Raw genomic sequence first — 12704 nt, forward strand, 5'->3', positions numbered from 1 at the left:
CCTCCAAGGCCCGCCCACCTTTTGAGCGGTCAGTTCCCCTTCACTTCCTCCCAATGGCCTCCCACCTTTGGGGCCCCCTCTCTTTCCCGGTGCCCCTGGCCGTGTTCAGGCGTCTTTGGGGCCCCCTCTGGTTTCCCGGTGCCCCTGGCCGGTTAAGGCCTCTTTTCCCCGCCTGGCAGGGGTTTGGTAGGAGGGGAAGCGAGGCCATCACCGCGGTCTCCCCGGCTGCTCTGCGTTTTCTGGAATTTCCCCACCTTCTTCCGACCTCCCGGCTTGCCGGTCCTCTGGGGTGGTGGGCAGGGGCAACGTGTGTGTGCGTGTGCATGTGTAGGTGCATGCGTGTGTGTATGTGCGTGCATGTGTGCGTGTGTTTGCATGTGTGTGTGCACGTGCATGCGTGTGTGTGCATGCGTGTGTATGTGTGTGTGCATGTGTGTATGCGTGTGTGCATGTGTATATGTGTGTGTACATGCACATGTGTGCATGTGCGCGTGTATGCGCGTGTGTGCATGTGTGTGCACGTGCGTGCGTGTGTATGTGTGCACGTGCGTGCGTGTGTATGCGTGCGTGTGTGTGTGTGTGTGCATGCATGCACGTGTGTGCATGTGTGTGTGTGTGTGCGCGTGTGCATGTGCATGTGCGTGCAGCCGGACCCTCCTTTAGTTCCTGCCAGGGAGGAGGAAGCAGCTCCGTGAGATCCGGGCGAGCATCCGCCTGCTGCGCCAGGTGGGCAAGGACTGGGTCCAGCGGCGCCAGGAAGCCCTGAAGAGAGGCGAGAACGTCCCGGCCGACATCCTCACCCAGATCCTCAAGGGTGAGGGCCCTGGGGGGCGCCAGCGCCCTGCCCGCACGTGGGTCTCGCCGGGCCTGCACGGGCGCTGAGCCTCTCCTGTCTTTCAGCCGAGGAGGGAGCCCAGGACGACGAGGTTCTGCTGGACAACTTCGTCACGTTCTTCATTGCTGGTGCGTATCTCTGGCGGTGGCCGGGGCGGGGGGGGGGGGGGCCGGGGAAGGGGACGGGGTGGGTGGGGGCGGCCTACGCAGAGTCCCCAGGAGACTTGGAGAGATGCTCAGGGTTGGGGCGGGACGGTGGGCGCCGTTCCCCGCCCAGGACAGAGGTCATGGCCAAACGAAGGGCCTTGGCCTCCACGCTGTGGGACAGGAGGCACAGGCGCCCTGCAGCTGTCGCCTCCGCACCCCAGGCCCTCAGAGGCACCCCCGCAGGGCGCTGGGGGCATGATGCTGGCTGTGCCTCTCTCTCCATTTGCCTGGGAGGACACGGCTGTGCCACCACTCGGGACGCACAGCTGGGTCCTAGACTGGGCTTCCGCCTGCCTGCTGCTGTCCTCCCTTGCAGACACGCTGGTGCATGAGCAGGTGCCCCGGCTCCTTGCCTGGTCAGCCAGTGACCCCTTCAGAGCCCATTCATGTCACCCCGACTGCAGCCCCCCGCTCCCAGGCCAGCTCGGAGCTGCCTGGTCCTGCGGGAGCTCAGTGGGTCCTGACCCCATCTGGGCTCGCCCTGCTCAGACCTGGGGGCAGGGAGGACACGGACCTTGGGCCCCGCCCTTCCTGCTGTATGGCAGAGTTGCCTTTGGGAAGTGGGGGGGGCAACTCTCCAGGTGAGGCTCCAGGATGGGTGGGGGAGGGGCTGTGAGGATGCGAAGCTGGGAGCACGAGGTGACGCCTTGACTGTCCCAGCTGGCTCGGGGATACGCCGGTGGACAGACCACCTCCCCCCCAGCTCAGCTGGCTGGGGCAGGGCTGCACGGTGGGGCCGGCACTGCCCTAGGGGCCCAGGGTCATGTGGGGCAGTTCCTGTCCTCCTTTCCCGCAGGCCACGAGACCTCTGCCAACCACTTGGCGTTCACAGTGATGGAGCTGTCTCGCCAGCCCGACATCGTGGCCAGGTATGTGGGCCGCCCTCCAGGCTGGCCAAGGACTTTGGCTGGTGTCTCACTCCCAGGGCCACCAGCCCCACCTCCTGTGGCTGAGGCCCCCCAGCGTGTCCTGTTTCCCATCACCCCAGGCCTTTGTTCCTCTGGAACCTTCTCCCTGCATCTCTCCTGGAGAGAGAACTTCCCGCAAGCCCTCCCTCTCCCGTCCCCCTCTTCTCCTCCCCCTCCCCCTCCCTGGCCTCCTGCCCTAGTGCCTCAGCACCCAAGGGCACATGTTCCTTCCTGGGCCCACACACTCCAGGAATGTAGGAACCGTGGCCTGTGCCCTCTGCCCAGGGTACGCAGTTCCTGGCCCGGGCTGGCGCTGAGCAGGGACCAGAACCCCAGCAGCAGTGCCGGGCATTGCGGGTGTTGGGTGGGCCGGACAAGGGGGTGACCCTGGGGTGAGGGCATTTGCACTGGGCTCCTCCAGGGGTGGAACAGAGATGGACCAAGGCAGGGCCCACAGGCTTGGGTGGGCCTGACCACCGGGTGGGTTGCAACGGGCACTGGGGGTGAAGGCGAAAGGCTGTTTGAGAATATCAAACCCACATCACCGTGACAGGCAGGTCACTAAAAACCCAACAAGGCAGGATGCTCACAAAAGCAAAGCCGCCATGGAGACCCCAAGGCAGCACGCGAGGCTCCACCGTGAACTCGATGGCAGCCCTGCCCCCGCTGCTGCGGTGGCTACCCAATACATCATTCTTAAAGCTGTCTGAGAGGCACAGGGCACGGGATGCGTGTTCTGATCCCGCGTCCATGCGCGGGGTGACGGGAAGCACCTCCTCGGTGTGGCTCCCCGTGGCGCCCTCCCCTCCAGGACACCCGTCCCCTCCCCAGCCTCAAGCTGCAGCCCCTGTGCCCCAGCCCCTGGGGGCCACCATTCTCCGTGCAGCTCCTGTTCCAGGCGCCTCAGGCGGGTGGAGCGACACGGGACTGGCCCTCCGTGCCTGGCTCGTTCCACTCAGCGCTGCGTCCGCGAGGCGCCCGCCTGTTGGCGCCCGTGTCAGACTGCCGCCTTTTCCGTAGGAGCGTGGCCCACTGTGCTTTTGCCCTTCTGTCCAGCCGTCCACGCACACTTCCACCTTCTGGGCCCCGGAAATGCTGCCGTTCGTGCACACTTGTCTCTGAGTCTCTGCTGTCCACTCCTTTGGGGGGCTTTTGGCCTTGCCATGTCCAGTGCCGGGCTGCACCTGCTGCTTCCCACAGCAGCTGCCTCGCGTCAGCTAGCCGCCAGGTGCAAGCTCGGCCACCCTCGCTGTGGTCTGCTGAGGGCAGCCGTCCCACTGGGGGTGAAGTGGCCAGGCGCGCTGGCACCGCTGCCTGGCATCGTCACCTAAACGGTTCGCTCACCCACGAGCTTTGCCTCGCGCTGCTGTCTCCAGCTGTGGCCGCTGTGGATAGCCACAGCAGGCACCTCCACGCATGGCTCTGCTGCGTGCCCCAAGCGTCAGACACAAAGGGCGGTGTTTCAGGGCCGCCGGCACACTCGTCCCTCTTGCCGGGCCTTGTGTTTGGAGGAGGCCGGGCCGGGTGTCTTTCACCGTGGAGCAGGCAGCGTCTTCAGCTGGGGAACCCCAAGCCCCTCTCCCCGAGCCCCTCTCCCCGTCTCCACTTCTTACAACAAATGGAGGGGAAAGTCTTGTTGGAATGAACTTGACCCCGTCTTACCCGACAGGCTGCAGGCCGAGGTGGACGAGGTCGTTGGTTCGAAGAGGCACCTGGACTGTGAGGACCTGGGGAGGCTGCAGTACTTGTCCCAGGTGTGGGGTGGGAGAGAAGCGGTGGGCTGGGGGGGAGGCAGTCCTTTGACTCCGACCTGGGACCCCCAGCTCCCCGAGCCCCGTGGCACTCAAAGGGCAGCAGCTGAGCTGCGCTGGGGGACTGCGGACACCCAAGGCCCATGCCGCCCCAGAGTAGCAGAGGCCAGGGCCTCCCGGGCAGAGCCAACACGCAGCCAGGGAGGAGGCCAGCTGGGGGTGCATGGGCTGCATTTGTGCTTCCCAGCTGGGCCTGGGCTCCCCCATGGAGTCAGGCCCGGTGGACCCTCCCTAGTGACAAAGCACAAAGGGACCCTCTTGCCTGTGGTCCCCTGAGTCGCTGGGAGCCCTGGCCCCTGTCCCAGCCCTGCCACAGAGGCTCTGCACAACTCCTTCTCCCTCGGGGTCTCAGCTTCTCCATCTGTCACCCAAAGAGTTGGACATGACAGTGAGGCTGATGGCGGGGCTCTGGGACCCAGTCCCGCTGTGGGTGCACGTTCAGCTGGGCCACCCCAGGCTGTCTGCGGTCCCTGACTTCTCCTGAGATCTCCGCCCGGCCTCTCTAGGTCCTCAAGGAGTCGCTGCGGCTGTACCCGCCTGCCTGGGGCACCTTCCGCCTGCTGGAGGAGGAGACCCTGATCGACGGGGTCAGAGTCCCCGGCAACACCCCGCTCCTGGTGCGTGGGGGTCTGGGGACCCTCAATGGGCTGGCTGCCTGCTCCAGGGTGGCCAGTCCGGGGCTGACCACTGAGCTCGGGGACATCCGGGGGCCTCCCTGCGCCCTCCCCTTTGCTGGCTCTGTGACCCTGGAGGCCCTCTGCTTCACGCTGCCCAGCGTGCAGTTCCTGCAGGAGGGCAGCCCGTCCGTCTACAGCTGAGGACGCCGAGGTTCAGGGGCCCCGGGCGCTTCTGCTGGGGTCACACAGCAGGCAAGGGCAGAGCTGGGCTGTGCCGGGTCATGCCTGACCCACACTGGCCCTGATTCTTTCTCTGTTCCAGTCCCTCCTCCCACAGCCTCCGCTCCTGCCCCCACCCCCCCCCATTACTTGTCGCTTCCTTTCCTTTTCTGTCTGTGGACCCGCCCACACAGGCATCCACAAAGGCCTAACCACCTCCCTACGCCCCCCCCCCCCCAAGGCAGGCTGCCCTCCCTCTGCTCCTGAAGTAGTCGCCTCCCTGAGTTTTAAGCTTTGCCATTCCCTGGCCTCTCTCTCTCTCCCTCTCCCTCTCTCTCTCTCGCTCTTGCTCTCACTCTCGCTCTGTGTGTGTGTGTGTGTGTGTGTGTGTATACCCAGAAAGTGATGTATCAGACTTGCTTTTTCTTTTTTTTTAAGAGATTTATTTATTTATTTGTTTGAAAGGAAGAGACAGAGAGAGAGAGAGAGATCTTCCATCCTCGGATTCACTCCCCAAGTGACTGCAGCCGCTAGGGCTGGGCCTGGCTGATGCCAGGAGCCTATACCTCCACCCAGGTCTCCCACGTGGGCCGTCTTCCGCTGCTTTCCCAAGCAGGGAGCTGGATGGGAAGTGCAGCAGCCGGGACTTCTACTGGCGCTGGTGTGGGGTGCCGGCGTTTTGAGTCAGCGCGGTGACTGCTGAGGTTGGGGTGGTGCCCCCAGCGTTCTGTAGCCGCCTCCCCTCCCTGTCGGGGCTGCCCGGTGGTCTGCCCGGGCTCATCAGTTCGGGGGCTGGTCTCTGGCTGGTTGCTGTCCCGGCACGAGGAGCACACACCTCTGCCGGGTGCCTTCCCGGGAGCGGGAGAGCCGGCCTGTAGGACACACAAGCGTTCAGTTTCACAAACCAAGGCCAAGCTGTCTTCCGAAGAGGCTGTGCCAACGTGGGCGCCCACCAGTGACTCAGGAGAGCCTGTTGCTCCTCATCCTCCCCCACACTTTATTGGGTCCAATTTCTTATGTTTTGCCTACCAGACACGAGGGTATTTCAAAAAGTTTATGGAAGAGTGGGGGCGTGGCACAGGGCCTGCATCCCACGTTGGAGGTCCTGGGTTCACATCCCAGCTCCACTTCCGGTTCCAGCTTCCTGCCCATGTGCACCCTGGGAGGCAGCAGCCATGGCTGAGGTGCGTGGGGGCCCCTGCCACCCACATGGGAGACCCGGATGGAGTCCCAGGCTCCTGGGTTCAGCCTGGTCCGGCCCTGGCTGTTGCGGGCATTTGTGGTGTACATCAGTAGATGGAAGATCTCTGTCTGTCTCTGCCTTTCAAATAAATAACCATTATTTTAAAGTTCATGGAAAATGAAATTAAAAGAAAAAATGAAATCTGTACATAGTTTTTCATAATGTGCATTTTCCATAAGCTTTCCCCACGTAGGGGCACACGTGATACCTGTGGTCTTGATCCGCACTTTCCCAGTTCCTCATGAGCTGGACGCCCTCCATGGCCCCGTTTCCCCTTCGGGGTTGTCCGTCTTTTCTCAGTGCTGTGCAGAGCTTTGTGTGCGCCTGGAACTGGTTTTGTCTGTGGCTGTGAGGTAGGGATCTGCCCTGGCTGCAGTGAGGAGCAACGGAAGTGTATTTTCTCACGGTCCTGGAGGTCAGGAGGCCGCGGCCAAGGTCCAGCAGGGCTGGTTGCTCCTGTGGCCTCTCCGCCAGGTGTGCAGAAGCTGCCTGCCTGCCTTGTGTTCACGTGGACTTTGCCACACGTGTCTGTGTCCCGCTCGCTTGCTCTCTTTCTCTCTTTCTCTCAGAATGACCCCAGTCATCCTGGATTAGGACCCCTCCCAGTGACCTCTGCAAAGGCCCTCTCCCCAGATAGACTCCCACGTATGGACTTGGGGGGACACTCCCCAGCCCGTCACAGGACCCATTTTATCTCACACGTGGAGACCGATGTGTGGGGCTCCCTCCCCGATTCCCACTGAAGCCAGAGTAGCAGCAGCTCCTGGGGCCTGGACAGGGTCACACCTGAGTCTGCAGCTCGGCGTGGCTGCTTGTTTGCCCAGGGCCTTCTGGGCCTCGGCTCCCTCATCTGTGAAATGGGACAACTGTAGCACACCTAGCTGGGCTGTTTTCCCAGGGGCAGTGGAATCCCACTCCCCACTAAGGGGGTGGTGGAGAGATAGGGGCACTCTGCTCCGAGCCACGCCCTGGGCTGGCTGTGGGGATCAGGAGGCAGAGGGGCACCAGCCTCGGGGCCAGAGGCATGCGGCTCCTCTGCCCGCAGTTCAGCACCTATGTCATGGGGCGCATGGACACATACTTTGAGGACCCGCTGACCTTCAACCCTGACCGCTTCAGCCCCGGAGCACCCAAGTAAGTCCCTCCTGGAGCCGTCTGCGAGTGGGCCTGGTGGGAGGAGGACAGTCACAGCGGCCCCGGGCCTGAGGGCCGCGTGGGGTCTAGCTCCCCCACCCCCGGCATGTGGGAGAAGCCAGCTCAGAGGGGCTCAGTGACTTGCTCAGGTGGCAGCACTGGGATTTGCTCTTCATCCGGGAAGCCTCGAGGTTCCTATCTGGGGAAGGGGAGTCCCGTGGGCCGCCCCTGCACCCAAGCAGCGGTGGGGAGGGCTGGGCCCCAGCGACAGGTCCCTGAGTCCAGACCAGGCTCTGCCCAGAACCGGGCACAAGGGACGGATGACCTGGGGCGAGCCGCTGTGCCTCGCTGAGCCTCAGTCCCTCGACTTGTGAACTGGGGATGTGGGTGCCGTGTGAGATGGGACGCGGGTGATGTGTGAGATGGGACGCGGGTGCCGTGTGAGATGGGATGCGGGTGCCGTGTGAGATGGGACGCGGGTGCCGTGTGAGGTGGGATGCGGGTGCCGTGTGAGGTGGGATATGGGTGCCGTGTGAGATGGGATGCGGGTGCCGTGTGAGATGGGATGCGGGTGCCGTGTGAGATGGGACGCGGGTGCCGTGTGAGGTGGGATGCGGGTGCCGTGTGAGGTGGGATATGGGTGCCGTGTGAGATGGGATGCGGGTGCCGTGTGAGATGGGACGCGGGTGCCGTGTGAGGTGGGATGCGGGTGCCGTGTGAGGTGGGATGCGGGTGCCGTGTGAGATGGGACGCGGGTGCCGTGTGAGATGGGACGCGGGTGCCGTGTGAGGTGGGATATGGGTGCTGTGTGATATGGGACGCGGGTGCCGTGTGAGGTGGGATATGGGTGCTGTGTGATATGGGACGCGGGTGCCGTGTGATATGGGACGCGGGTGCCGTGTGAGATGGGACGTGGGTGCCGTGTGAGGTGGGATGTGGTGCTGTGTGAGGTGGGGATATGGGTGCCGTGTGAGATGGGACGGGGTGCTGTGTGAGGTGGGGATACGGGTGCTGTGTGAGGTGGGATGCGGTGCTGTGTGAGGTGGGGATATGGGTGCTGTGTGAGGTGGGATGCGGTGCTGTGTGAGGTGGGGATATGGGTGCTGTGTGAGGTGGGATGCGGTGCTGTGTGAGGTGGGGATATGGGTGCTGTGTGAGGTGGGATGTGGGTGCTGTGTGAGGTGGGGATATGGGTGCTGTGTGAGGTGGGGATATGGGTGCTGTGTGAGGTGGGGATATGGGTGCTGTGTGAGGTGGGGATGCGGGTGCCGTATGAGATGGGATGTGGTGCCGTGTGAGGTGGGGATATGGGTGCTGTGTGAGGTGGGATGTGGGTGCTGTGTGAGGTGGGGATATGGGTGCTGTGTGAGGTGGGGATATGGGTGCTGTGTGAGGTGGGGATATGGGTGCTGTGTGAGGTGGGGATGCGGGTGCCGTATGAGATGGGATGTGGTGCCGTGTGAGGTGGGGATACGGGTGCTGTGTGAAGTGGGGATACGGGTGCCGTGTGAGATGGGATGCGGTGCTGTGTGAGGTGGGGATATGGGTGCTGTGTGAGATGGGATGCGGTGCTGTGTGAGGTGGGGATGCGGGTGCCGTGTGAACGGGGGAGGCAGCTCCTGCAGGGCGGCTCGGGAGGAGCAGTCAGCTGGCGATGGCCTCTGCCGGCCGCGTCCTCACCGTCTCCCGTTCCCGGGCTCCCTCCTGCAGGCCCCGCTTCACCTACTTCCCCTTCTCCCTGGGCCACCGCTCCTGCATCGGGCAGCAGTTTGCTCAGGTAGGAGGGGGAACGCGGGCCAGACGGGGAGGGGAAGGGGCCCGGCGCTGGCTGCTCACCCCCCCCAGCACTGCTTCTCCCTCACCCCCCAGCACTGCTCCTCCCTCACCCCCGCCCCCAGCACTGCTCCTCCCTCACCCCCCAGCTCTGCTCCTCACTCACCCCCCAAGCACTGCTCCTCCCTCACCCCCGCCCCCAGCACTGCTCCTCCCTCACCCCCCAGCTCTGCTCCTCACTCACCCCCCCAGCACTGCTCCTCCCTCACCCACCCTGCTCTGCTCCTCCCTCATCCCCCAGCTCTGCTCCTCCCTCACCCCCCAGCTCTGCTCCTCACTCACCCCCCCAGCACTGCTCCTCCCTCACCCACCCTGCTCTGCTCCTCCCTCACCCCCACCCCCTGCTCCTCCCTCACCCCCCCAGCACTGCTCCTCTCTCACCCCCCCAGCACTGCTCCTCCCTCACCCCCCCAGCACTGCTCCTCCCTCACCCCCGCCCCCAGCACTGCTCCTCCCTCACCCCCCAGCACTGCTCCTCCCTCACCCCCCCAGCTCTGCTCCTCCCTCACCCCCACCCCTAGCACTGCTCCTCCCTCACCCCCCAGCTCTGCTCCTCCCTCATCCCCGCCCCCCACTCTGTTCCTTCCTCACCCCCCCCAGCACTGCTCCTCCCTCACCCCCACCCTGCTCTTTCCTCCCTCACCCCCGCCCTGCTCTCTCCTCCCTCCCCCTGCCCGCTCCCAGATGGAGGTGAAGGTGGTGATGGCCAAGCTGCTGCAGCGGCTGGAGTTCCGCCTGGTGCCGGGGCAGCGCTTCGGGCTGCAGGAGCAGGCCACGCTCAAGCCGCTGGACCCCGTGCTCTGCACCCTGCGGCCCCGGCGCTGGCAGCCCACGCCCCCGCCCCCGCCCTGCTGAGGGGCTCCGGGCAGGACTGGACCGGACTCCTCCGCCCTCCTCTGCTGCCCACAACACCACCTGCCCACCACCCTGCCCAGCACCCCCCACGCTGGCTCCCTGCCGGCCTCTGCCAGCCGCCTGCTCTCGTCCCCATCGCCTGCTGAATCCTTGGTTCTTCCTGGACGGGTTCTGCCTGACTCCCAGCTGCTGTCACCTCTGACCTTTGCCTAGCACACTCCCTCAGACAAGGCAACCTAATTCTTGCTCACCCTCTAAAGCCCTTCGGGTGTCACCTCCACCAGGAAGCCCTCCCTGCTACCCCCAGCCGGGCCAGGGGCCCCTCCTCTGTGCTCCCTCGGTCACCTGTGCTACCTCTAACACCACACTGACCACACTGTATCGTGAGTGACCGGCTGCCCTGCGGGCCATGAGCGCCTGCAGGACAGGGTCTGCTTGTGATTCCTCTCTGAGCCTCCTGTGCTCACCCAGGGGCTAGCACAGAGCCGATGCTCAATAAACACGTGTTGACTGCATGCATGACCCGCCGCGGTGCACGCGCCTCCGTCTGTTCACCTGCAGGAGGGGGAGATGCTGGGGCTCCCCTGAAGCCTGGCGCAGCTCCGGGTGCTGGGTGTGCTTGGGCTGCAGGTGAGTGACAGGGTGGGGGCTGGGCACCTCGGGGCGCACTTGGAGCTGAGCTCCCAGACCCGGCCTCCTGCAGCTGGCCGACGGGGCCTGCCACCCCCACAGTGGGTGGTGGGCGGGAGAGACCACCCCTTCCTGCCCGGGGCCTCGGTGGGTACTGGGTGGGCGTGGCCTCGAGGTCCATCTCGGGTAAAGGACCTGCGCCTGTTCCTCCTCCCGCACTCGGGAGCTGGTGTCTACACAGACCCCTGGCTGGGGTGCGTGCGCCCCGCAGGGCCCCTTCTCCGTCTCAGGGCAGCGTGGAGCTGTGCTGCTGTCGACCCAGTTGGGCTCTCAGTCCTAGCGGTAATCTCCAAGATTGAGGACGCGGAGGCCGGGGGGTGGGGGCGGGGCACAGGCAGGCGCGTACCCCGCGAGGCAGAGCTCCAGGTGGGGCCGCAGGGAGAGGGGACTCGTGTCTGGCTTCCCGTCTGGTTCCTTTCCCCTGCCGAGGGGGCTGTGGACACCCACACGACTCACTTTGACCCAGCCTCTGGGCAGAAGCGCTGGCCTTGTCTGCTCACCTGGACACCTGGCCAGGCCCTCTCCACCCCTGCTGTCTGCGTTGCCTGCCCGGGAGCCCCAGGCCCCTGCCCGCTCACAGCCAAGCCCACCCTGCCCAGATGGAGCCCCTCCTCACGGCCACCCAAATGCTGCTGCAGCCTCCGGGTCTCCATCCCGGTCCTCAGCCTGAGCAGCCGTGCTGTGACTCGTTCTCCTGCCCTCTGCAGCCCCAACCCACAACCCTGCCGCCTGCCCCGCCCCCACCCCCACCCCCAGACAGCACCTCCTTCTCAGGCCCCCAAGCCTCAGCACTGCAGGAGTCTGCAGCGGTCAGCTCCCCTGGACACGTGCCACCCCCCGCTGCAGCACAGACCTGTCTAGGGCCGAGGCTGGGCCTGCACAGCGTTTCTTCAAATCCTCCTGGGACACGGGTGCTGAAGATGTCCATTTCACAGATGGGAACGTCAAGGCCACAACGCAGTCAGAACTCAAACCTATACCCCTTGGCACTGCGTGGCCTTCCATGGGTTCAGCCTGCCCTGTCACTGCAGGCCTTGGCTGGCCGCAGCCTTCTTTATTTTTTTTTTTTTTTAAGATTTGTTTTATTTATTTGAAAGAGTTACAGAGCGAGGGAGGTCTTCCATCTGCTGGTTCACTCCCCAGATGCTGCAACAGTCAGAGCTGCGCCGATCCAAAGCCAGGAGCCAGGAGCTTCTTCTGGGTCTCCCACGTGGGGACAGGGGTCCAAGGATTTGGGCCATCTTCTCCTGCTTTTCCAGGCCACAGCAGAGATCTGGATGGGAAGTGGAACAGCCGGGACTAGAACCCGTGTCCATACGGGATGCCAGCGCTTCAGGCCAGGGTGTTAACCTGCTATGCTACAGCGCCGGCCCCAGCCTTCTTCATTTTTTAAAGAAGTATTTATTTGAAAGCAGAGTTCCAGAGAGAGAGAGAGAGAGAGAGAGAGAGAAAGCCCTTCTATCCACCAGTTCACGTCCCAAGTGGCTGTAATGGCCAGGGCTGGGCCAGGCTGAAACCAGGCACCAGGAGCTTCTCCCAAGTCTCCCACATGGGTGCAGGGGCCCAAGCATTTGGATCATCTTCTACTGCTTTCCAGGCACATGAGCAGGGAGCTGGAAAGGAAGTGGAGCAGCCGGGACCGGAACTGGCACCCATGCAGGATGCCGGGCCAGCAGCGGCTTCGCTGCCTGATGAGCCGCTTCCTCCTCCACACGGTGGCTTCTCGAGGGGCAGGTGGCTCTTGGCCCTGGCTGCAGATGAGTCCCCCTGGGCCACCAACCCCCAGGCCCAGGCAGGATGGATGGGATGAAACCCAAGGCCTGGCGGCCCCCAAACCCAACCCCCACCCATCACCGTCTGTAGGCTTGGGCCTCAGTTTCTCCATGTGCAAGGGAGAAAGACTAAGAGGACACACTTCCTGGGGCGCCTGGGAATTCAGAGCGCCCACCGCAGCCTGGCGCTTGGCACCTGTCCTGGTGAGTCTTCCTTCCCGGCCGCGCGGCAGGGCCTGCCGTCCCCAGAAGCGCCGCACGGTGGCGCCCTGGCGCAGCGCTCGCTGCTGCTCAGCGGCTGGCCCCACCCTGTGGGGATCTCTGGACCGAGAAGGGGGAGCGTCGCCGTCCCCATTTCACAAGTGGGGCCGGCTCGGTGGCCAGGGTCTGGGCGCGTTGTGGCAGGCTGGCGGAGGGCCAGGCCCTCCCGGTGTGGCCTGCACCGGGCTGGCCTCCGCGGAAGACCTGCACCGAGCGTGTGGGGAGACCCGGGCGGCTTGGGTGAGGGTCCACCTGCCCCAGGCCCTGCTCCGCCAGCGCTGAGCCTCCTCTGGGCCCATGCTGGGTGGGAGGGTGGCTTC

The 12704-nt window shown here is 64.5% G+C and overlaps 1 protein-coding gene across 1 annotated transcript in view; it reads left to right on the forward strand.

Moving 5' to 3' along the window:
- Positions 1-10176, forward strand: part of CYP46A1 (cytochrome P450 family 46 subfamily A member 1) — a 36897-nt gene extending 26721 nt beyond the window's left edge. The window contains exons 8-15 of the mRNA XM_051835209.2: positions 664-814; positions 901-963; positions 1838-1910; positions 3619-3703; positions 4267-4377; positions 6885-6973; positions 8684-8750; positions 9491-10176. Coding sequence (XP_051691169.1) covers positions 664-814; positions 901-963; positions 1838-1910; positions 3619-3703; positions 4267-4377; positions 6885-6973; positions 8684-8750; positions 9491-9661 — 810 coding nt within the window. The 3' untranslated portion in view covers positions 9662-10176. The remainder of the gene's footprint in view (positions 1-663; positions 815-900; positions 964-1837; positions 1911-3618; positions 3704-4266; positions 4378-6884; positions 6974-8683; positions 8751-9490) is intronic.
- Positions 10177-12704: the final 2528 nt, after the last annotated feature.

Source organism: Oryctolagus cuniculus, chromosome 20 (genome assembly GCF_964237555.1).
Source record: "Oryctolagus cuniculus chromosome 20, mOryCun1.1, whole genome shotgun sequence".
Taxonomy (NCBI): Eukaryota; Metazoa; Chordata; class Mammalia; order Lagomorpha; family Leporidae; genus Oryctolagus; species Oryctolagus cuniculus.